Below are 24,419 nucleotides of genomic sequence, written 5' to 3'. Positions count from 1 at the left end.
AACAATGTCACGGTAACAACATAATTAATTAAATATCAATAGTGTATTTTAATAGAGTAAATCAAAGTTCACAGTATTTACAATTTATGGTGATGTTCTGATCATCATCAGAGTTCATTTCAGTTTTACATCTAGTATTGTGCTGAGATAATCATATATGCATGATAAGAACAAATGTAGACAAACTGATCAGTGTCATTGTAACAACAGAAATAATTAAATATCAATAGTGTATTTTAAGAGTAAATCAAGGAATATCTACAGTAGTTCACAGTATTTACAATTTATAATGATGTTCTGATCATCTTTAGAGTTCGTTTCAATTCTACACATAGTATTGTGCTCAGATATGTGTGATATGTGAAATGTAGACAAACTGATCAGTGTCATGGCAACAACACAGAAATAATTAAATGTCAATAGTGTATTTTAAGACAGTAAATCCAGATATATCTATAGCAGTTCACAGTATTTACAATTTATGATGTTCTGATCATCATCAGAGTCCATTTCAGTTCTACACATAGTACTGTGCTCAGATATAAGCGAAAAGAACAAATGTAGACAAACTGATCAGTGTCATGGCAACAACACGGAAATAATTAAATATCAATAGTGTGTTTTAAGAGAATAAATCAAGATATATCTATAGTAGTTGACAGAATTTACAATTTATGTTGATGTTCTAATCTTCGGAGTTCATTTTAGTTCGACATGTCAACAGGAGTATGCTCAGATATCGGCGAACAGAACATTTTAAGTTGATGCTCTAATCATCATCGGAGTCCATTTCAGTTTTACACATAACAGTGTGTGCAGATATAAGTGAAAAGATCTGAGAAGAACAGGTTTCATCCCATATGCCAAATGATTTCAACAAGTCTGCTTCTGACTCAATAAATTCCACTCCCTCCACAACCTTTGCAGCCAGATTCTTATCTACAGAAATGTCAAATAGCGTTGAACACTCTGATGCCACTTTGGACTCGTGGTCAGAAATTGCACTCTTTATTAACCTTTCAAGGATAACGCGGTTATCGTTAGATAGAAATCTGACCTTGCTTCTAATAGCTTGGGGTAGATCCTCTTCAGTTGTTTTGAACTTGTCATCGCATATGCAGCAACAGTTCTCTTGTTGAACACTGGAGAATCCAAAGTAATCCAGAAGGAGTTTCCTTTGACAGGTGTCTTCTGATCTACAATATGACTTCATTGATTCTTCCACATGTTTTCTATTATTTCCAATATCAGAGTTATTGTAGTAAAGTGTAGCACATGATGAAAGTCCCGTACGGCCGGCACGACCAATTTCTTGCATGTAAGCTTCTAGGCTACTTGGTGGTGTTATGTGAATGATGTTGGTCACGTAAGGAGCATCAACACCCATGCCAAGTGCTGATGTTGCAAATAGCACCCTCACCCTCGATTGTTCTTTCTTTATTTCTGATATTATGTCTTTCTTCATGCGACTCGTTTGGGGGGCATGGAACTGTGCAAACAGTCTTGCAGTGGGTTCTAATGTTTCTCCAACACACTGTTTGGCTTTCAATATTCTTTCAAATAAGCCATAAGCATATCCGCAGTATTTCAGTTTCAGGTAAATGATTGTCATTGGGTAGTTTTCTCTTTGAATTGCCAGTTCATTGGCTATGGGTTTAAGGATTCTGTCATAACCTTCATTCCCATGATGATTACTCAGACGCACTTTCTTGTCCAGGTATATGTTCACTCGGTTAGGGTTTCGAGCAACAATTTTACAGTCATTTTTCAATTGCAGACTTTGTTTCAAGTCTCTCAATAAACGAGGTGGTGCTGTTGCTGTCAGAGCCATTGTGGGTACATTGGGAAAGAATGCCTTCAACACTGACAGGTCTTTGAAGTCTTTTCTAAAATCTTCACCCCTGAAAAAGAAAAAGAAACCCTGAGCTACAAATCTTTAAACATAAGTGCAATGAGACATACTAACAAAATTTTTGTTTAAGAGTAAGAATGTTTACTTAGTAGTATCTTGTTATTATGGTTCAGCTGTAAGAGCATGGCATGGAGACAATGTATGATGTTCCAATAAGCAGTGTAAATATCATAGAATTCACTGATGAATTATCAATATAGTTCATAGAGTAAAATTTTCATCGTTTGTAAACAGAAAGAGAATAGAGCAGATTTTTTCCGAATTGTATTCGCAATGTAAATACTTGTCGGTGCCGTAACCGTGATTTAGATTTCCCGGAAATTAGCTAAGTCTGTAACAAACATGACATGAATAGACAAGGAATGAACATTTTACGCACTTACCATAATTCAACACAGTGAGCTTCGTCAACAATGCAGGCAACAACATTCTCTTGGAAGACTTTGCTTCCCATTAGCTCTCGACCTTCCTTACTTAATAGAGCCTCTGGATGGGCGAATACAATTAAAGTGTTGCCATTAACAACATCTCGAGGAAACTTCGTTGAATCCAGGACCACGTGCTCGCTTGGTTCTTGTTCATTTCCGAACAAGTTCTCGGCCGGTTCCTTCTCGTTTACAGCAAGCTGTAAGACATCAGCGGTTATCCTGCGAGCTTTTAAGACTTTCAGCTGATCTTCAATGATGGAATTTAATGGACATACCACAATAACTATGTTCTTGGTGGTCTTCACAGGAATAAGATGAGGTAGAAGGTGAAAGAGCATTGACTTGCCAAATCCAGTAGGTAGGACTCCAATAACATCCTGACCTTTCAGCATATATTCAAAACACTTCATTTGAAGAGGTTTTAAATTTAAAGGTGGAAAATTACCGTTATTTAAGGAAAATCCGACTCGACGAAGCACTGACAAAAACTTTGGTTCACTCGACGAGACCTCCATCTTGAAAGTTCCGTTTAACATATGATAATTTAGTACACCCAAGATATTTGGGTGTTCTGAGATCATGTGACCAGCCGATCCCAGGGCCTTTTCCCGCCCCACCCCCAAGCCAGGGAAAAGACCCTGGGAACGAGGTTGCGGAAATTTTCGGAAAATGTTTGGAAAACGTTTGTCTGGCCTTCGGACAACTTTTGGAGAATCTTCGGAGACTTGGAAAGTGTTCGGAAATCTTCGGAAAATCGCCAAAAAGTCGTCATTAATTTGTTGATATAAAAAACAAAATAATACATGACTGCTTGTAGATATGGAATTTCTCTTCTCGTGTTCAACTTTATATCTCACTTGTTCGTTGCGCTCACTCGTGAGATATCAAGTTTCATTATATAGACACGACTGTTTTAGTGGAAAATAGTCCACTCGTAAAATTCATAGGAAACCACATCCGGGACTCAAGTGGCGAATTTTCCAAATCCTAACTAGTGAGGATATGGGTGATTTCGCTGATATCAAATTTGTCTCTTAAATTGCACTGATTGTACTTGAAATCGTTGGTGTATGATCGAAACGTCTTCGGGTCTTCCTCGAAAGTCTTCGGTAATGTACTGTAATTTTCGAAAATTGTTCGGCAACGTTCGTGTGACGTTCAGACAAATTTCAGAGAATTCTCGGAAATCTTCGGTAAGTGGTCGGAAATCGTCGGAAAATCATCAAAAACGCTGTCATCGGTATGTCTATATGATAAAAAGAACATTACACGTTAGCTTGAAGATATAAATTTTATGTTTTCGTGGCAAGACCAATATCTCACGAATGAGCTGCGCTCACTCGTGAGATATTGTTCTTGCAACGAGAACATCAAATTTATATCTTCTCGCTACCGTCTAATATTCTCTATGACTCAAAGAGAAATTCCACATCTACGCGCACCCATGTATTTTCCTCTATTTGTTTTATCTTACACTACAATACAAATCACTAGTGAAACAACATGAAGAGATGAAAAACGCAGTAATCAGTGTCACTCTATTACAACTGACATCTTGAACAAGTGTGGCTGTTAGTACCTCTAGACGGTCCTTTTCTGTAAAATTCTTAGCGTCTACACCTATAGTGTACCAAGGTTAATCAAAATAAAATGTGATTGGTGCATGAACTGGTGTATTTTGCTTTAATTTATCTGCAAAGTTGTAATCGGACAGTGTAATCGGACAGTTGGCTGTAATCAGACACCTGTAATCGGACAGTTACATGAGCCAATCATTTTAAGTCGTCCCCACTAAATCCATCAATAACAACATTGATTACAGTCACTGTAGTAACCGATTCAAGAGACTTTTGATGGTTTAGCTTCCGGTAACTGTTTTGAAAGAAACTTAACAGCCATTTTGCAAGCTATTCCCATATTCTTAATCATGATATTTAACAATGACTATTAAAAGCTATTTTTCAAATAGTGGGAAATTGTAATGGTTATGATTAATTGGTAACAGGACATCGGGTCGTCCAATTCAGCCTGTAATGATACTGATGATTAACAAATTAAATGGGACTCCCGCTTCGCGGTCGTCCGATTTTGTTAATCACTCGTATGCATACAGACCGAATTGGACTCCACGCAGTCCTATTACCATAATTAATTTCATCGTTATATTTCTTAAGGTTTGGTTTATTTGATCGTTTTCTTTCTGCAGTGCGGGAACCATTTTTTGTGGCTCGTGGAAAAGACCTCTAAAATCGCAATAAATAGAACCCGCAAAAATCCTGTGCCCCACGATAATGATATTCAGCACACAAGATAATTACTCATGCCGGGAAGATTTGATTAAAAACAAGTTAAAGACTGGAACTGAATATCATCAGAATTGAAATTTTGGCTTAAACGTAGATGAAAGAAATAATAATGTTTTCTGACATAAAACGTTCAGAACTCGTCTTCGATCCGACACAAGATCCTTTCAAACAATACATCCACAAGTGTCTCCCACAGAATGTGCTCAGGGTTTTGTTAGAGTTTCCTTGGCAATTTCCTCTCTTTGTGAATGACGCGGAATTAATTATAAAATCTTTCAATTGGCAAACAAGAGTCTCACGAAGTACTTAGGGTCGGGCCACATATAGCACGAGTGACCAATACTCTTCAACAAGGTGAGTAATTTACTCTCTGTACTAAAAGCTCCTGTCGCTTTTTTTCCTACTTAAATCAACGGGACTCACACGTCTAATTAGCGGTAAGTGGATTATGGAAATTGACCTTTCCAAAGCAAAGCACGCTTGGTTAGTAGAGCAAGAAGGAGCGAGGAGAAGTTACATTACGGTAATTAATCTCTTCAACTTCGATTCTTCTTCACTAATATTATACTCAAACCATGAAATGTCCTAGTTATAAATAACTTTCTTAACGTAATGGCTGACCACTACACCCACTGGGCAACAGCGCGCCATAGTGGCTATTACTGTGGACCGTTGATTACTACGACTGAAAAATGGTTCTTTTCCGTATGATTCTGTAACACGCGAGATCCGCACCACTGGAGCGATTGGCGAATGTGCCTGTCTGTCGATCTGCAAGGTGCATCTCGTAAATAAGGGTCCTTGGTTACTTTCATGTTTTAGCCGAAGTCCATCTTGAACAATTGATATCACTGTTTACACGGAATAGTTATGAACGTCTGTGGTAGAAATGCACTGTTCCTTCGCGAAAGTGCGAATATTTTCATGTTTCGGTCATAAAAATTCAAAGAAGAATTCATTCGCTTTAGTACAGTTTCCAGAGACTGGTCAAAAAGCTCGGCTTGTCACCCTGATTAGGACTCTATATTCAACGCGAGGTGCCATCTAGGCAGAAACATCAAATGTGGGGGAAAGTCGCCGAATGAAATTTTCATTTATTCAAAAGATATCACTTCAAGTCGGGGGGCATATTGAAAGCATGGGGAATTTTAAAAATAACTACCATCGACATTGGACCAAACATATTTTCGATAACTAGTATTCAAGGCATTTAATAAATTGTAAACGTGTTGGTTACTATATAACAGACTGTGTAAGATCAAAATGTTTTTCTTCAGACTCGGCTGGAACTACTCTTTTTTAGACGATAAGTACAGCCCATGGAAGAAGCCAACAGAAACAGAGGAACCGGATGAGTTTAATTTTCGTAGTGTTCCTCTTTTTCTCGCTTTTGTTCATTTTTTTAAAACCAATGCGTAAATTGAATGACAAATACGTGTTATTAAAACTACGGCCGCAATTACCTAGGGATGGGCGAATGATCCCTCAGAAACCACCGTGACTAGTCTCGCAAAATTTTCGTCAAGAGGTTATGTGCGTCTTGCAAACCTCTCTCGGAGTCTCGTTTTATGCAAGTCTAAGCAAGTTTCGAGGTCCCAGTTCGTTTGTTTGCTTTTAAAACTGACGTCTGAACGCTTTGCACTCGCACTTAAAACACTTTGACGTGTCAGTTTCGCAATTTAAAAAGTCAAAATGTCTCACGGGTACGCTAGTCCGCCTTCTCGTTAAGTCTCGTATTTACCATTCACCATAAACGTGTTTGCAAACGACTAATTGCGTCCGTTTGTTTCCATATTTACTTTATTATTTTGTAGTTCTTGATATTTACCTCCGGGGTTTATACTAAAACAATTATTCTTCTGAAGCTCAGTGAACATCTATGAATATTTATCTCGACTTCGTCTTGGTAAATTATCACCAATGTTCAATTCGCCTTTGGCAAAAATACAGTTGTTTACTATTAATTACCAAAAATAACAAGCATGTAATGTATACGTATATACTTCAGACTTATCGTGCCGGTAAAAATCTTTGTTTTCAGGTCGTCTGAAGAATGCCGAAACCCATAATTAGATCCTTTGCTTCTAACGTAATCGTGCCCTATGTTGGATCACCATAAATAAAATAATTTTAATAAGCTTTATTGTTTCTTTCATTCAACATCATGATGGCCGTCATGGTACGCGGTCTTTGTCACTTGAACTTTAATTTTCAGGAATGGTTGCAAACGATCGACCTGTATATTTCGATACAATTCTAACTTCCAATCAGATGCATTAACATAAATCTCATCAGCTTCCTAGCACATAATATTCTTTATTTTGCGTCAAATAATACTTCAATATGTGTATGTGGACATCACGTTTCCGATTTGCGGAAGCTTCATGAAAAAGATGATGTATTCGGTGATTGAAGCAATAATGTTCAGTTAAAAATAATTCCAAGCACAAATGTAAAGAATTAGCTCAAGAGAAGAATGCCTCCTTAGTAGCAGGAGTTGACGTGATCGTATCAAATTGTCGCCACTATTTTCAAAAATACTTTGAAAACTTTATCAATCTCCATCCTTTATTTCCCACCTTATTAACAAAGTGTGATACCATTGCTTCGTGTGAAGTATTTTAAACTCTCTTTTCTAAATAATGTTGCTCAGGCTATCCTTATGAACAATCTCTCCCCAGGAAGTAAAATCCAGGAAACGTTTGGTTCTTTAAGCAATCAGACCAAATAAAGTTGCCTTGGAAAACGTCTTCTTGTTTAAGTACATTTTGTTTATTCAATTCACTTACTCCTAATTTCACGTTTCTATATCAGATCATCAACTCCATTGCAATTTTATCTTAGTTAGTCTACATTTGTATATTTCCGTACAGACATATATGTTAGAATTAGATCCACTGTTATTTTAATTTTTTTCATTTAACCAGCGGCAGAGATGTGGCGGAGACCTACATGCCGGGTTCGTGATGTTTTCATGGGCGTGCTGATTGGCTTGGGTGTAGCGGGACTTTTGGTTAAGTGGCATATCGACAATGATCACGACAAGAAAATGTTGGTGAAGAGATTCAACGATGGTGAGAAAATTTTCAAGCATTTAGTAATGCACTTACTTGAATGACACCCTTATTAGCATCAGTTGCAAGCTAGTTCCAAGCCAATATCGAGAATACCAATGTGGTCTATTCTTTATGATGTAGCTTTAGATGAACACTAACATTCTTAGCTAGTAAGGAACATTGATGTAAGGAATTCCTTTAGTCAATCATTAACAATACCCCCTAGGAAACATTTTCTGAGTTATATATTTAGTTTAAATTAAGTAACAATTTGATTGACCCATTTTATTTACAATGCAAATTAAGTTGGATTTATTTATATTTATATGTAGTTTTCCTCAGAAAGATTCTTTAAAGGGCATTTGACACCCTTCTGCGCATGTGCGGTAGTTTGATTTCTTATCCGAGGTAACAGTTTTCAAATAATAATAATAATAATAATAATAATGGAGCCAATGACGAAACCAGCTTCAATATCATCAATAGCTGTGCGAATATTTAATAATAATAATAATAATAACAATAATAATAATAATAATAATAATAATAACAATCATCATCATCATCATCATCATCTTTATACAGGAGGCTCCACTCACTAATGTGGTTTTCAGGGAGGTCCTGAAATAAAAATTATGGCAATCAAAAAATTAAATTAAACCAAAGTTATTACAGCGTTGATTAAAAACCTCTAAAAGCTAAAAAATATATAACTGAAGATATATAAAGTTGAAACATTGTAACTCGTAGTAAAATATAAAATACAATTAGTCATTTACGGTTAATACAACTATCTAGCTTATATTTACCTAATATTTACATTAATGTTTTGCGAAGGACATTCTTAAAGTCTCTTAAAGATAATTTTTTTGTTGTTGGCGACAGGTCATTCCAGTCAGCTAAAACACTGTTAAAGGATCTAAGAAGTCCCCAGTTGGTAACAGATTTTGTAGTTCGAATGATTTCCTTAGAGCGGGTGTTATAGCTATGATAGTCTTGTCCTCGTACAATGATGTTATTTCTACTGTTGTCTGATTGACGAAATTATACATATGGATGCAACGTGGCATTTGCCTTCTGGCAGACAGGTTCATCCAGTTTAGATCTGAAAGTGCTTCTGATGAAGACGAATACGGCGACCTATCCAGGACCAATTTAGCAGCACTACTTTGGAGAACTTGGATTGAATCCATTAGGACTTTGTTATTCTTATCGCCTCAAACAATACTGGCATATTCGAGTATTGGGATGACCATTGTCGTGACATAAATTTTTCTGGCATAGGCAGGAAGCAGATGTTTTATTCTCCGTAAAACCCCCAGCCTTTTCAAGACTTTTCTTTGAATTTGATCAATATGATCATGCCAGGTTAGGTGCTGGTTTATAGTTACACCAAGGTACTTGAATTTTGTTACTTTCTCCAGTTGACTGTTATTAGCCATAAGATTTATGTCGTTAAAGTGACTTAGTTTGGAGTTGCTACCAATGATCATGAACATCGACTTTGCAACATTTAATGTCAACTTGTTGACATTCAGCCAGGATGTAATCGCTGCCAAGTCCGCATTCAGTTTTGTTTGCAAGTCATTTGGGCAGCTCTCATGGAAATAAAACGCCATATCATCAGCGAACATAGTCATCTTTGAATGTTTTAAGACAGATTGAATACCGTTTATGTACACTAAGAAAAGCAGTGGCCCAAGAATACTGCCCTGAGGTGCCCCTATAGTGATTTTAGCTGGGCGGGGGGGGGGGGGGGGAAGAAAGCATCATTACAGATCGTTTGTTGGAATCGACCAGAGAGATATGAGCGGAACCACGCCAAGCTTTTTCCAGCCACTCTAGACTCTTGAGCATATTAACAAGGATCAAGTGATCAACAGTATCAAAAGCCTTGCGTAAATCCAAAAACACTGCTCCCGTTACGCACCCCCTGTCCATGCTCTCTAGGATTTGATTTGTAAATTCAATTAGGGCGGTAGATGTTGAGCGCTTATGGCGGAAACCAAACTGTGATTGTGATAACAGTTCGTTCTGTTCTAAGTAGGTACAAAGCTGAACATGCACTGATCTCTCTATAATCTTGCTCATGATAGGTAAGATTGATATCGGTCGGTAGTTATCCTTCTGTGATTTATCTCCATCTTTGAATAAAGCAGAGACTTTAGCTGACTTCCATACTTTAGGAAATTCTCCACCCGCGAAAGATTTATTTATCAGTTCAATCAGAACTGGTGCGATGACATCGGGGGCATCCTTTAGTAGGCCAGTACTTAGTTTGTCGAGACCAACAGCTTTATTCGTTTTTAGAAATCTAAGGGCATTTTGTTCACAGGACACTGTTTAGATGGAATTCACAAGGTGGAGTGCTGGTAATAGGAATAGTAGGGATATTTCGAAATGGTTTCGCCAGCACTTTACCAACAGATACGAAGTAGTGGTTCATGATATTGGCGATAGATACGTTTTCAGTGTGCCACTTTCCTTTCTCGAAGATGGAAAACACTGAAGATTTTTTCGCATCAGGGAGCACTTGCTTTATGGCTTGCCACATTTCGCTATCGTCACCGTTCGCGTCTTCGATCAGCTGCAGAGTTAATATTTGTGAGAGAAATCCTTCGCCATCGACCTTATGAGGTGTGTGAAAATAGTAATACCGATATTGAAGAACTGTTTAGTCATCCATGATAGATTTAAACGGCATATTTTGTGTTTTGAGTTGAATACAGTCGAGAAATACGCTGTCCTCGAGAGGAGGTTTTCGAAGCGGCTACAGACGAGAGCTTTTTTCGCCCCGAAGACGTCTTGTTGCGAAAAACAAAAAAAAACAAACAAAAACAAAAACAAAACAAACAAAGAAAAGATGGGAGGACGAACGTCGGACACTTTATATAGCTGCAGATGTGGTTGCAAGCTGGAAGAAAGTAAAACGTATGTGCTTGTATTCAACGGACAGGGCCACAAAACATAAACATGATAAATATTGTTTACAAACAAAAGATCTAAAGGCGGCGGATAAAAAAGATTTTGGACAGGCACGTGAAACTTCAAGCTGACTCGGGGCGAATACGTGGCACACGTGATAGTAATGCGATTTCTAGTGGTTAAAAAAACAAATTGGTTTCAATCAAGACCGCACATGCGCTTTATCGTGACAATGGCCCTTTAAGTTTTGCAACATGACTTGACTCATTAGCTGTTGAAACTAGAGACCTAACAAGCCCCAATTGCTTGAGGATAAATGAAGTATCTATATATCTATTTATTGCGACAGATTTCCCAGAGCAAGAAGACAAAGATGATTCTGATACACAAGAAGGTGACCGAAGCGTCATTTCTTCAGGTAATTTGATGTTTAATTTGGTTAGTTTTAATCATTTTTAATTCGCCAATATTCGTCTAGGATCATATTAGGCCCAGTTCAGACGCCGAACTTTTCATGAGCCGAACCAAATACATTGAATTAAGTACATGAAAAGTTCGGCGTTTGAATCAATTAAGAACGGCTATTTGAATTTGGAACGGCCCAGCCGTTCTTCCCGCGTAGCTCAGCCGGGAATTTCGGCTTTGGAACGGCTTTGATTCAGACGTCAAGTTTTTCATGAGCCGAACCTAATCATGGGGCAGAATGCATGGACATCATTAAATATTCATTATCAGCGAAGCGGCAAATTTGAATGCGAGAGCGCTCACAATAAGAGAAGAAAGGGCTAAAATTGGCTCAGTAGCGTTGATTAAACTTGCTTTTCTGGTTTCAAGAAGTATAAATCTACCAACCCACGCGCGGCTTTTTGAAGAAGAATGCTATATCTACATTTAAAGGCTAAAACAAACAAAATTGAACAAGTGTAAGGACTGTTCTTTTGCACTTGAAAATACAGCAAAATTGGCCTTTTTTTGTATGGAGGCTGTTTTCAAAACGACATTTCTAAAAAGTTCTACTGATTTTCGCCAACCCACGAACGGCAAATGAAAAATTTATCTTTTTTCTACCAAAATATGTTTGAAGATTAAAAATCGGTCAACGGGAACCATTGTTCTTTCCGGTTTGAAAACTGCTAGTTATAGTTGTGTTTGAAAATGGCGCGTCTCGAGCAAGTGGGCTATTCTTTCAAGCCTACGACCGAATAACAATGGTAACCAAGACTAAAACAAAACCCATTCAGAAAAGCCACTCGTGTGTAAAATGGTTCACAATTGCCGCGAATTTTAAAACTGAGGTTACTGTTCCGGCTGACTTATTCGAATAGCCGACCAGATCGCGCAATGAATATAAACATGGAAAACGTCCTTCATATGGTACCTCCATTTGTTGACGTAAACAGTCCGATGTATTATCTTCAACTTAACGGCGAAGTAATATATAACTGGCGACAAGTTCACGGGCGTTCCCAAACAGTCTTCGACTTGCTCCAACGAAGCATCTTGCCTCTTGGATACCAGCTGAAGGCATCGGGTCAAGAGCGTATTGGAAATGCACTTGCTGAGAGCATTAGAAGATTCTGGAGAAAAGTTCAAGGAACAAAGGACGGAAAAAAACGAAAAAGTTTAAAAGCAGAGACTTGGGTCAAGCTGGCCATAAAACCGGAGGAGATCGAGCGGACACCTTTCGACGTGTTGGCCGAGACCAGAAATGTAGAGGAGAAAGCGGCTTCTCTGTATGAGGAGATGCGGCAAGAACTTGCACACCGTGGGAAGGACTTCACTGATGTTGGCAAGAAACAGCAACACAGACATTTGACACAAATAAAGTAAGTAGACTTTTAATCTTATAACCAATGTAAACGGTAACCATGTAAACAATTCAGTTACCAAGAAAAAATTTATAAGCTAATCATTACCTAAGCGCACAAAAATGGTTTTTCATGTGTGATCTCACTGCTTACATTGTTTTCTCCTTTTTGGCAGAAATAAAGTTCAAGACGCACTGTGGTTTGGGGAAACCTATGGCCTAATTCCCCAATCATTAATAGTTGAAGACAAAAATGGAATGGTCCATGAGATAAACTTGAGCCAAACAGGTAAACTAACTTTGCAGTTTAGTATGATGCATAAGAATAACTAGAAAATGATTGAGCAAACACAGGTATAGCTGTATTCTGTTCTCTTGCTTGACAGATGATGCTGAAAAAGAAAACACTCCAGTCAGCGAGAGGAACTCAGAAAGCCAGAGCCGGGAACAAGGACATCAGGGAGACAGTTGTAAAGGTGAGTTAACCTTACAGCACACATGTGATCACAGAACTACCAAACTTTACTAAGTTAGACCATTTTGTTTCTTTTCAGAAAGGAAAGCTCAGTGTTACCACAACCTTCCAGAAGAAGAGAAGGACAAAGTAAAGTCAATTCTGTATATCATGGATAAATTTTCAGTGTCCATACAAGCATATCACGAGTTGTCACAACAAGAGCCAGCATTGCCAAGATCATACCTGGTCGAGGCCTGCCAGCAATCCCTTGATGATAAGTGGGATGTAACAAGGACGTCTGGCGAGTGTCCGGGTGCAGAAATCTCATTCAAGGTTCTACTGGAAAATGAATTAAGAAAATATGTAAGTACAAAGATGTTACATAAATTTAACTTAGAAAATGGTTCATATGCAGGAGTGTTAGGTCTAAAGGGAACCTCTGCTCTTGTGGCAAGTTGACATTAAGTTAATTGAAATAGTGCCTGTACTACAAATTTAACTGACTTAGGGAGATACAGTAAAAACCCACATGCAAGAACCTAGGGATTTAAGAACCTTCTGGCAGAAATTTGCTTTCTTAATACCCTAAAATTTAAGAACCTGTTTAGCCAAGCAAGTTCCAACAGGTTCTTATATGTGGGGTTTAACTATTTAATTTATATATTTTTTTTTTACCAAAATACAGTTCTTGATGTAAAGATACATTTTATATACAGTACTGTTTATATTTTTAACCATTTTTTATACTATTTTCTGATAATCAACAACAATGTATAACATTTATATATAATTTGTAATAATAAACAATTATGTACTTTTAACTTTATTAAATTTTCAATGCAGTTAAGCAACACACTTGATGAAGAACCAACAGTAAAGGTCAAGATATCAGGGGATGGGGCCAGGATGTCGCACTCAAGCTCGCTGTTTGTTTGCTCATTTTCGCTGCTTGAAGAGGGCCAAAATATTCTGTCCAGTTCAGGTAAACGATAAATAAAAAATAAAACATCCAGGGCAGAGTCCCTGTAACGACTAAATCTGTTGCTGGAAGCATAAAACTGTTTGAGATGTGATCCCAATTTTTCTGTTCTTTGTTTTAGGGAACCACACAATTGCTGTAGTCAAGGGACCTGAAGACTACAGCACACTGTCAGATGGTCTCAAGAATGTCATTGATGCAGTCAACACCTTAATAGATGATGGCTGCTTGTACCTTGATGGTAAAAGAGTGAATCTTCATTTTCATTTGGGAGGTGATTACAAGGTATGTGATCCTACTGGTAGTTACTGCTAAGACAGTTGAGCTTTTTAAAACATAAAATGTATTTTTTTTTCCAAACAGTTCCTGTTACTTGCAATGGGCATGAAAGGGGCAACCTCAAACAATTCTTGCATCTGGTGTTTGATACACAAAAATGACAGGTATGTGATAGCATTATTCTTTAAATGATCACTGTGCACAAAACAGTTTTAGGAAGTATATTTTAACCAATTAATAAATAAATGGAATGTAGTTGAGATTAATATAATTTAGTTGATATTTGATGTTTAATAGCCATTATAATCTCAATTCATAGGTGCAAGATGTCAGTGGGTTCCACACGCTACAATTCAGATGGCATGAAAAGACACTTTGGACCAAGATGGCATAAAGATCCAGGATGTGAACACCAGCCCCTATTTAAAATTGCCCTTGAGGACATTGTCATAGATGAGTTTCATCTAATGCTCAGAGTAACAGACCGACTGGAGAAAGGCATCATATTCGAGGTCATTGACTGGGATGAGGTACGTATAATGAAGAAATAGTAAGTCCAGACCATTCATGCTCACTCGTCCCGCCTGTAGTTTGGTTTGGAAATAATTATTGTTCTAAGCTGGAACAGGTCAGATTATAGACAATCAAGGTAACTAATTAATTTCCATCCTCTGTTTCACAATAGGCTGAAAACAAAGGTAAGCCAGCATCCCAAAGAAAGCAAACCCAGTAGAATTATACATATATAATTATCTACAAGACAGCCAAATTTTCATTTTCAGAATTCATTTATAAACTTTACAAACACTGGAGATTCATATTCTAAACATTTTTATATCTATAAAATATGTCACATTAAATAAAGTATTTATTAACTGACAAATTTTGAGTGGTTTTATTTCTTAAGCCCTGATCAAATGGGGATGATAGTTGACGGTAGCTGGAACTCATCTTCTTGTCTGACCACCAACTCTCCTGCGCTATCATTGACTATCATAAGCTTTTTGACCGGGGCTAAACTTTATTAAGGTTTGGTGGGATCCGAGAACGAGTTAAACCAGAAACCCACGGTTTCAACATTTGCGAAGTTGAGTTTTCATAGCAATGCTAAGTTTTGAATGCAGAACCTTAATCATTTGAGGTCAAATAGAGTCCAAAGTTATTATAACATGGTTGAACTGTTCAGCCTGTCAGCAACATAATTTGGCAATTAAATCGATCTGTGAGCTTATAAAAAGCAAATACTTCAGTGTTGTCAAGGAAAGGTTGTAAAAATATGGAAGGCAGTCACGAAAGTACTTCAAAAAGATAATGCCTTCTGGTGTCAAGGTGGAAAAGAAACACCCAAGGATTTATATATACCACAACCTCAAGAACCTGACACAGTCATTCAGCATACTGAAAAATATTAAAACAATCAAATCTACTATGATTTATGACTCTGTTTGATTTTAAATGATTAAGTTCTGCTTTTAAAGTAAAACCCGTTAGGTTTAAGGAAAAATTTGCATGTGTGACTTCAAAAACTCATGCGAACAACCATGATTTTGCAAAATTCGATTAGAAAACAATCGACTTATAAAACAGAAACAGACAACGCAGTAGGGCAAAAATGTGAAATATTTTTATCATTATTATTTAGTAGCAGACTTACCTCGGCATAAATTATTATAACGTATTTTACTAGCAGTTTTTACTTTGCCTGGAAATCGCCGACATTTCGGTGTGAGTTTGGTTTAAACTAAATAAAGTTCGGCGAATTGAGTTCGACGTCTGAATCGACAGGTGTACTTTTGATAATTTGGGTCGGTCCAAATTCGAATTAAGTTCGGCTCATGAAAAGTTCGGCGTCTGAACTGGGCCTTATCGATCTATTGGAGAATCAGTAATGTGAACCATTCCCAGTCAACAAAAATTCAAATTTATTGTTTTATTTATCTATTGCAACAGTCTAAATCTCCCTTTATGCCTAACATACATGTAATGACATAGCAAGTTTTCTTTTCTTGTAGGAAAAGATTTCCCGGATCCTTCTTTTGTATCTAATAGACCAGCTGATTCTTTTACAAGGGAAAATGAACAACGCGCTTTTACTGATAAAGCCGTACTTAATGAAGACGTCATTCCTTCAGGTAATTTGATATTTAGTTAATTTTAATCACTTCATTAATTCGCTAATATTCGTCCAGGGTGATATTGTCTATTTATTGAAGAATCAATTATGTAAACCATATCTACTGCAACAGTTTAAATCTTCCTTTATGCCTAACACAATGACATGCCAATTTTTTCTTTCCTTGTAGGCGAAGATTTGCCGGAACCTACTTTTGCATTTAATAGACCAGCTGATTCTTTTACCAATGAAAATAAACAAAGCACTTTAACTCAAAAAGCCGTACTTAACGAAGACGTCATTTCTTCAGGTAATTTGATTTTTAGTTAATTTTAATCACTTTTAATTCCCCAATTATCTATTGAAGAATTAACTATGTCATCCATTCCCAGTCAGCTAAAATTTAAATTCATTGTTTTATAAATCATGTCACGTCCTGGATTCTCCTTACGTAATGCAGCAAGGCAAGCTTGAATGTGAAAAGTATCTTGCGTTTGTTTTGGTTTTGCATTATTTCGCGACGCGGTTGGCCTAAAAAAGGTTGCGCCCCTTTGTCATCCGATCAGCAGCGAAACCCAAACCATGTTATGGGTCGTTCGCACACTTTATCCCACGCTTTCGGCTGTCTACATAGCTTCGACTTTTTCTTGGCTTCTTGCATTGTCAGTGTCTTTTGTGATTTGCCAGGTGATTACTTGTTTTGGTTTACCACACTCGCTTAAAAATCGCTCTAATGTCGTTTTTTGATAATTTTTCTTTCTTTGCATCCTGTGCATGCTATATCTGTTACTATATCTGATCGCATCCTTTCGGTACCCTTTTGCAGCTTGTCAAACGAACTTGGTCGAGTCATGGTTTGCATTTTGTCGAGACGTCGTTGAGCCAAAGTATCCATGACGAGACCAAATTAGTTTAATACGCCGCCGAAGCGTACCAAAAAGGTATGGTGGGGTATTTATTGTATTCAAATTAGACCATTTGACCGTCATTGACTTGATACCGCAAAATATCGAGACAGAAAACAAGGCTTCTTATTGGCTAATTACTAATTTGGTTACGATAACAAAGTGATTTTACGTGCTCGTAATGGAAACTTTTATTTTCTGTTACAGACGAGCCACACTCACAGAGCAGTTTATATAAAGCTTATAGTCACGTAAGAACTATCTTGTTTTTCATTGGTTATGCGCGTAGCCGTCACAGCCTTCTTGGTGCTTTACTGGATGCTCATCCACACATGGTCGTATCTGACGAGTCAATGGCTTTTACAAAGTGGAGATCAAATCAAAACAAATGGATGAACAGTTCGATATACTCATTTTACGACATTATGGTCCAAACATCGCAGCGTAACATCGCTAAAGGAAAAAGGTCTCAAGTATTTGAAGGAAGTGTGGCGAACGCGACTTCTAGATTTAAATATTTCGTTCCCAACCAATGGCAAGGAAGCTTTGATCAGTACATTGAGGTGAGCAGAATCTAGTGCGCTACATTTGCTATAAACAAAGAATTCAGTGGAGTATCTTATACATGAGGGATACGCATGCCCCGGGAATATAGAGTGTCTGTTTTAGTTTCAGTTTATTATCATTTTGCCATACAAAAATATTTTCAAATACTTGTTTGCAATATTTACCTCATCAACATGAGCGATTCAGTGTCTGATCAAGCTAGGAAATTATCAGCTCTAAATATTGAAAAGGGCATAACACGGATAACTGTCCCAAGGAATTTGGGACCTATGCATGTATTGAATACTTTTTGTACAACGCGGGTTTAAAAAAATCAAACTTTTATAACTTAAGAGCGGATGAGCTCATCAGCGCATTCGCCACCCAGACATTTTGCAGCATTCAAAGTCTAATACTCTTAAACATTACACCCAGAGAGCCAAAAGTTGCACCGATGACTAAATTTCACAAACTCTTCAAATGTTTGAAGTCCACTCGTATTCAGCATGCTGCCTTCTCTGCCCAATTCGTATGTTAGAGAGGAGAAATGTAGAAAACGACATCGACATCGAAGTTTTCTATAAGCATCTTGTTTCTTGTACCAAAAAGCTAATGTGATCCTTGTGAAATGAGAAGTTGCAGTCACTCAAATAAAAGAGCGGGAACGTTGTAATTAAGTTCCCTCTGTGCAGCGTTGGGTGCTTGTTTAAGTTGCTTCTTTGAGTTTGGTTTGATTGGACACTTCACAATCACTTTTTCTCTTCATGCATAAGGCCTGTACACTCTGCCGCCAACCAGCTCTGCGCGCTGCTGCAAAGTGCACGTCGTCCTAGGTCTTCTATCTAGTTCTTTCTCTCTCCTCCTCTGCTGTCTTCCTCCATGTTTTCTTGGGTCTACCCCTTCTTTCAGCCTCTTCTGGTGTCCATGGTTTGATCGAGCAGATAAATTTATACCGGGTCTTATTTTACGCTTTCAAGTCATTACAAAACTACGCTATCCCCAAGGGAATGCTAAGCTGGCGGTTGTGTTCTCCACTTGAATTTGCATAAATATGGCATTTTTTAAAAACAGTTCCCTGGTATTCTACGATCTCCAAAAATGTTTTTTGTTTTTTGTTTTTTTTGTAGTAATTATTACAACTTTATCTTTTCAATACATCAACAGGTTATTGGAGATAAGGCAGGTGCCCACACAGCGTGGGCGATGAACAAATATGGCGCTTTCGACGCTGTTCACCTTTTAGAAAAAACTGCGGGCGCCAAGGTGAAGTTTATTCATGTTGTTAGAAATCCATTTGACAACATTGCAACAATGGTCCTGCATCAGCTAAGAGCTAGACAAGAAAAAGACCGCAGTGTAAAGGTATACTAAATGAAGAAATAGTTATATTCGTTATGTTGGCGAAATAAAGAAACATAGCACGGACCATCTTAAGTTCCCACTTTATAATAGTTACGGAGGAAGCCACATCAGCCTTAGCTGGTTTCCATGCGGGTCCTCCATCCTGGTCGAATTGGAATTTGAAGATGTTGGTTTTTATGGAGGGAGGAAAACCGGAGAACCCGCAGAAAAAATTGTACGTTTTTGACCATTTCCAAACTGATTGAGAAGATAACTGCATGAAAATAGTCTATATACGACACGCGTAGCGGAGTACTTTTGACGAACTTCCAGGTGTTTGGAAATCTGGTCAAACACTGTTTCGAGGTTTTATAAATCTTTTCAATCGAAATTAAAACTTAAAAGGAAACGCAGAAATAGGCGTAGTGTTGACGGGGCCTTAAAGATTTTTGTATCTATCAAGAACAAAAGGAGAAAACTTGAAAGAGTTTTGCTTCATCAGAAGAGAGTTATATCTTATCTTAAGTTTGAAATGAGGCCCAACTATAAGACACAAACCTTTGATTCATTTAGTACACATAAGTTTCTTGTACTATTTTTCAAAATTTATGTTCATTACATGTCAAATTGCGTTCGAGCACTCTACTTTCGGCCGAGCACTTTTTTTTTTGGGTGTTGCTGCCCTGAACTTTTGTCCTTATTTCAGGTGTTCGTTATTTTAGAACATTTCCGTCGTATTCTGCCTATACAGAAAAGAGTGCTCTCCCTCTGTAATTACTTGGAAATTAAATAAAATAATTTAATATTTTGTTGCTTAGTGTTAAAGTGTATCATATCTCTCAGTAAGTACGCGAGCTGTGATTGGTCAATTTAGTGGGCCGTATTCTACTGTACGGCCAGCTCAAATTTAAAGCTGTTTTTTGTTTCCAAAAAGTTTCTGATTTATCGCCAAGTGTTCTTCTATAGCAAGCAAAAGTTTAAAACTTTCTTTTATTTCTAAAATTGCGAAATTAAAACCTGTTAACGACTTAAGAGTCACTTCGATTTCGTTTTCGTGAGTTTGCTTTCGAGGTAGGTCAGAAATTTGAAGCCGTTCCGCCTGAATAGAAATCGTTCCCGAGCGCGTCAGTCACACAGTAGACATGTAATAAATGTATTACTAATCTCGTCTTCTCGGTCTGTACTGTATGTTACGGATCCTCGTTTATTCCTTTCGATTTTATGGCCCGCTTCGCGCTTGCGCCAAATATCGATGGGGAAAAACCTGGGTCCGTAACTTAAAGTACGGCGCTCGAAATCGGTTAGTAAGAGGTGTGCCTGTTCATTCTTTTCCAGATACAGGAATTGAGCGTTTATTGCATAACTCGTACTCTCTGTTGACTCAGACTCATGCAGTTCTTTACGATGGTAGATACCAAATTAAGATTAATTCTGTAATTTAAAATTGAACTGTTTGAAATTAATAATTTGCGTCAGCAGGTAAATGCCCCTGAAGAACTTGAATCTAATATAAGAAGTTATTTCACTATGGCCGAGGGGAGTAGTAAAACAAGAGAGGCTTTTCCAGGCAGCTTTATTGATATCCCAAGCATGGAGATAGTCAAGAACCCTGTGGAAACCCTGAGAAGAATCTGTCAGTTCCTAGAAATCGCATGCACAGAGCAATATCTCCAGGACTGCGCAGCCACTGTGGACCCGGTCCCCTCCATAACACGTAATTTTATAGAATGGACCACTGAGCAAAAGAACACAGTGTACGGCATGATGAAAAAATACCCTTTCTTTAAAGGGTATTCTTTTGCTAAATAATTGTAGATCAGTAATAATAATAATTTTGTTAATGTGTAAAAAAAGTTCATTAAGCCGCGGGAGAACTCTACACGGAGGACACCTACATAAAAAGAATTATAAAACCATATAATAAACAAAATAATACATGGCTGCTTGTGGATATGGAATTTCTCTTCTCGTGTTCAACTTTATATCTCACTCGTTCGTAGCGCTCACTCGTGAGATATCAGGTTTCATTATATAGACACGAGTGTTTTAGTGGAAAATAGTCCACTCGTAAAATTCATACGAAACCACATCCGGGACTCGAGTGGCGTATTTTCCAAATCCTCACTAGCAGTGAGGATATGGGTGATTTCACTGACATCAAGTTTGTCTCTTAAATTGTACTGATTGTGCTTAAATTTGTTGGTGTATGATCGAAACGTCTTCGGGTCTTCCTCGAAAGTCTTCGGTAATGTACTGTAATTTTCGAAAAATGTTCGGGAACGTTCGTGTGACGTTCCGACAAATTTAAGAGAATTCTCGGAAGTCTTCGGTAAATGGTCGGAAATCTTCGGAAAGTCGTCAAAAACGTTGTCATGGTATGTCTATATAATAAAAAGAACATTACACGTTAGCGCGAAGATATGAATTTTATGTTTTCGTTGCAAGACCAATATCTCATGCGCTCACTCGTGAGATATTGTTCTTGCCACGAGAACATCAAATTCATATCTCCTCGCCACCGTCAAATATTCCCTATGACTCAAAGAGAAATTCCATATCTATGCGCACCCATGTACTATCCTCTATTTGTTTTATCTTTTGTTACGCGACAATACAAACCACTAGTGAAACAACATGAAGCGATGTAAAACGCAGTAATCAGTGTGTCTCTATTACAACTGACATCTTGAACAAGTGTGGCTGTTAGTACCTTCAGACGGTCCTTTTCTGTAAAATTCTTAGCGTCTACAATGCACCTGTAGTGTACCAAGGTTAATCAAAAAAATTGCAATTTCCTCAAATGTGATTGGTGCATGAACTGGAGTATTTTGCTTTAATTTATCTGCAAAGTTGTAATCGGACAGTGTAACTGTCCAGTTGGCTGTAATCAAACACCTGTAATCGGACAGTTACATGAGCCAATCATTTTAAGTCGTCCCCACTAAATCCATCAATAACAACATTGATTACAGTCACTGTAGTAACCAATTCAAGAGACTTTTGAAGGTTTAGTTTCCGGTGACTGTTTTGAAAGAAACTTAACAGCCATTTTGCAAGCTATTCCCATATTCTTAATTATGATATTTAAAAATGACTATTAAAAGCTATATGATTAATTGGTAACAGGACATCGGGTCGTCCAATTCAGCCTGTAATGATACTCATGATTTACAAATTAAATCGGTCTCCCGTTTCGCGGTCGTCCGATTTTGACCTCTAAAATCGCAATAAATAGAACCCGCAAAAATCCTGTGCCCCACGGTAATGATATTCAGCACACAAGATAATTACTTGTGCCGGGAAGATTTGACTAAACACAAATTAAAAACTGGAACTGAATATCATCAGAATTGAAATTTTGGCTTAAACGTAGATGAAAGAAATAATAATGTTTTCTGACATAAAACGTTCAGAACTCGTCTTTGATCCGACACAAGATCCTTTCAAACAATACATCCACAAGTGTCTCCCACAGAGTGTGCTCAGGGTTTTGTTAGAGTTTCCTTGGCAATTTCTTCTCTTTGTGAATGACGCAAAATTAATTATAAAACCTTTCAATTGGAAAACAAGAGTCTCACGAAGTACTTAGGGTCGGGCCACATATAGCACGAGTGACCAATACTCTTCAACAAGGTGAGTAATTTACTCTCTGTACTAAAAAGATCCTGTCGCTTTTTTTCTTCTTAAATCAACGTGAAACACACGTCAAATTCGCGGTGAGTGGATCATGGAAATTGACCTTTCCAAAGCAAAGCACGCTTGGTTAATAGAGCAAGAACGAGCGAGGAGAAGTTACACTACGGTAATTAATCTCTTCAACTTCGATTCTTCTACACTAATATTAAACTCAAACCATGAAATGTCCTAGTTTTAAATAACTTTCTTAACGTAATGGCTGACCACTACACCCACTGGGCAACAGCGCGCCATAGTGGCTATTACTGTGGACCGTATAATTACTACGGCTGAAAAATGATTCTTTTCCGTATGATTCTGTAACACGCGAGATCCGCACCACTGGAGCTATTGGCGAATGTGCCTGTCTGTCGATCTGCAAGGTGCATCTCGTAAATAAGGGTCCTTGGTTACTTTCATGTTTTAGCCGAAGTCCATCTTGAACAATTGATATCACTGTTTACACGGAATAGTTATGAACGTCTACGGTAGAAATGCACTGTTCCTTCGCGAAGGTGCGAATATTTTCATGTTTCGGTCATAAAAATTCAAAGAAGAATTCATTCGCTTTAGTACAGTTTCCAGAGACTGGTCAAAAAGCTCGGCTTGTCACCCTGATTAGGACTCTATATTCAACGCGAGGTGCCATCTAGGCAGAAACATTATATGTGGGGGAAAGTCGCCGAATGAAATTTTCATTTATTCAAAAGATATCACTTCAAGTCGGGGGCATATTGAAAGCATGGGGAATTTTAAAAATAACTACCGTCGACATTGGACCAAACATATTTTCGATAACTAGTATTCAAGGCATTTAATGAATTGTAAACGTGTTGGTTACTATATGACAAACTGCCGTAAGATCAAAATGTTTTTCTTCAGACTCGGCTGGAACTACTCTTTTTTTAGACGATAAGTACAGCCCATGGAAGAAGCCAACAGAAACAGAGGAACCGGATGAATTTAATTTTCGTAGTGTTCCTCTTTTTCTCGCTTTTGTTCATTTTTTTAAAACCAATGCGTAAATTGAATGACAAATACGTGTTATTAAAACTACGGCCGCAATTACCTAGGGATGGGCGAATGATCCCTCAGAAACCACCGTGACTAGTCTCGCAAAATTTTCATCAAGAGGTTATGTGCGTCTTGCAAACCTCTCTCGGAGTCTCGTTTTTTACAAGTCTAAGCAAGTTTCGAGGTCCCAGTTCGTTTGTTTGCTTTTAAAACTGACGTCTGAACGCTTTGCACTCGCATTTAAAACACTTTGACGTGTCAGTTTCGCAATTTAAAAAGTCAAAATGTCTCACGGGTACGCTAGTCCGCCTTCTCGTTAAGTCTCGTATTTACCATTCACCATAAACGTGTTTGCAAACGACTAATTGCGTCCGTTTGTTTCCATATTTACTTTATTATTTTGTAGTTCTTGATATTTACCTCCGGGGTTTATACTAAAACAATTATTCTTCTGAAGCTCAGTGAACATCTATGAATATTTATCTCGACTTCGTCTTGGTAAATTATCACCAATGTTCAATTCGCCTTTGGCAAAAATACAGTTGTTTACTATTAATTACCAAAAATAACAAGCATGTAATGTATACGTACATACTTCAGACTTATCGTGCCGGTAAAAATCTTTGTTTTCAGGTCGTCTGAATAATGCCGAAACCCATAATTAGATCCTTTGCTT

The 24,419-nt window shown here is 37.7% G+C and overlaps 4 protein-coding genes across 4 annotated transcripts; 3 read left to right on the top strand and 1 right to left on the bottom strand.

Moving 5' to 3' along the window:
* Positions 1-17: 17 nt before the first annotated feature.
* Positions 18-2,988, bottom strand: LOC145469902 (recQ-like DNA helicase Blm). Its single transcript, XM_081453715.1, has 2 exons — positions 2,296-2,988; positions 18-1,901 (listed from the first exon to the last, which is right to left on the bottom strand). The coding sequence occupies exons 1-2, from the start codon at positions 2,919-2,921 to the stop codon at positions 770-772; spliced, it is 1,758 nt and encodes a 585-aa protein (XP_081309841.1). The 5' UTR covers positions 2,922-2,988; the 3' UTR covers positions 18-769.
* Positions 2,989-4,968: 1,980 nt separating this feature from the next.
* On the top strand, positions 4,969-20,863 carry LOC145470156 (uncharacterized). Its single transcript, XM_081453992.1, has 8 exons — positions 4,969-5,000; positions 7,574-7,720; positions 10,977-11,045; positions 16,162-16,281; positions 16,453-16,572; positions 17,375-17,730; positions 18,878-19,075; positions 20,531-20,863. Exons 2-8 carry the CDS (start codon positions 7,582-7,584, stop codon positions 20,861-20,863), a joined length of 1,335 nt encoding a protein of 444 aa, XP_081310118.1. The 5' UTR covers positions 4,969-5,000; positions 7,574-7,581.
* LOC145470159 (uncharacterized) lies at positions 12,091-13,555 on the top strand. The gene is made up of 3 exons (XM_081453994.1): positions 12,091-12,723; positions 12,821-12,910; positions 12,989-13,555. The coding sequence occupies exons 1-3, from the start codon at positions 12,693-12,695 to the stop codon at positions 13,348-13,350; spliced, it is 483 nt and encodes a 160-aa protein (XP_081310120.1). The 5' UTR covers positions 12,091-12,692; the 3' UTR covers positions 13,351-13,555.
* Positions 13,176-14,872, top strand: LOC145470157 (uncharacterized). The gene is made up of 5 exons (XM_081453993.1): positions 13,176-13,254; positions 13,740-13,873; positions 13,992-14,155; positions 14,234-14,313; positions 14,469-14,872. Exons 2-5 carry the CDS (start codon positions 13,798-13,800, stop codon positions 14,698-14,700), a joined length of 552 nt encoding a protein of 183 aa, XP_081310119.1. The 5' UTR covers positions 13,176-13,254; positions 13,740-13,797; the 3' UTR covers positions 14,701-14,872.
* Positions 20,864-24,419: the final 3,556 nt, after the last annotated feature.

Source organism: Orbicella franksi, chromosome 15 (genome assembly GCF_964199315.1).
Source record: "Orbicella franksi chromosome 15, jaOrbFran1.1, whole genome shotgun sequence".
Taxonomy (NCBI): domain Eukaryota; kingdom Metazoa; phylum Cnidaria; class Anthozoa; order Scleractinia; family Merulinidae; genus Orbicella; species Orbicella franksi.
This window is presented reverse-complemented; position numbering and strand designations above follow the sequence as displayed.

Excerpts from the sequence above, each read along its gene's own strand:
- LOC145470156 (XM_081453992.1), top strand. The coding sequence starts at position 7,582 with ATGTGGCGGAGACCTACATGCCGGGTTCGTGATGTTTTCATGGGCGTG. Across the intron at positions 7,721-10,976 it reads GGTGAAGAGATTCAACGATG|ATTTCCCAGAGCAAGAAGAC; the intron begins GTGAGAAAATTT and ends TTATTGCGACAG. Across the intron at positions 17,731-18,877 it reads GCTTTGATCAGTACATTGAG|GTTATTGGAGATAAGGCAGG; the intron begins GTGAGCAGAATC and ends ATACATCAACAG.
- LOC145470157 (XM_081453993.1), top strand. The coding sequence starts at position 13,798 with ATGTCGCACTCAAGCTCGCTGTTTGTTTGCTCATTTTCGCTGCTTGAA. Across the intron at positions 13,874-13,991 it reads AAATATTCTGTCCAGTTCAG|GGAACCACACAATTGCTGTA; the intron begins GTAAACGATAAA and ends TCTTTGTTTTAG. Across the intron at positions 14,156-14,233 it reads ATTTGGGAGGTGATTACAAG|TTCCTGTTACTTGCAATGGG; the intron begins GTATGTGATCCT and ends TTTTCCAAACAG.
- LOC145469902 (XM_081453715.1), bottom strand. The coding sequence starts at position 2,921 with ATGATCTCAGAACACCCAAATATCTTGGGTGTACTAAATTATCATATG. Across the intron at positions 1,902-2,295 it reads GCTCACTGTGTTGAATTATG|GGGTGAAGATTTTAGAAAAG; the intron begins GTAAGTGCGTAA and ends TTTCTTTTTCAG.
- LOC145470159 (XM_081453994.1), top strand. The coding sequence starts at position 12,693 with ATGGTCCATGAGATAAACTTGAGCCAAACAG. Across the intron at positions 12,724-12,820 it reads GATAAACTTGAGCCAAACAG|ATGATGCTGAAAAAGAAAAC; the intron begins GTAAACTAACTT and ends CTTGCTTGACAG. Across the intron at positions 12,911-12,988 it reads TCAGGGAGACAGTTGTAAAG|AAAGGAAAGCTCAGTGTTAC; the intron begins GTGAGTTAACCT and ends GTTTCTTTTCAG.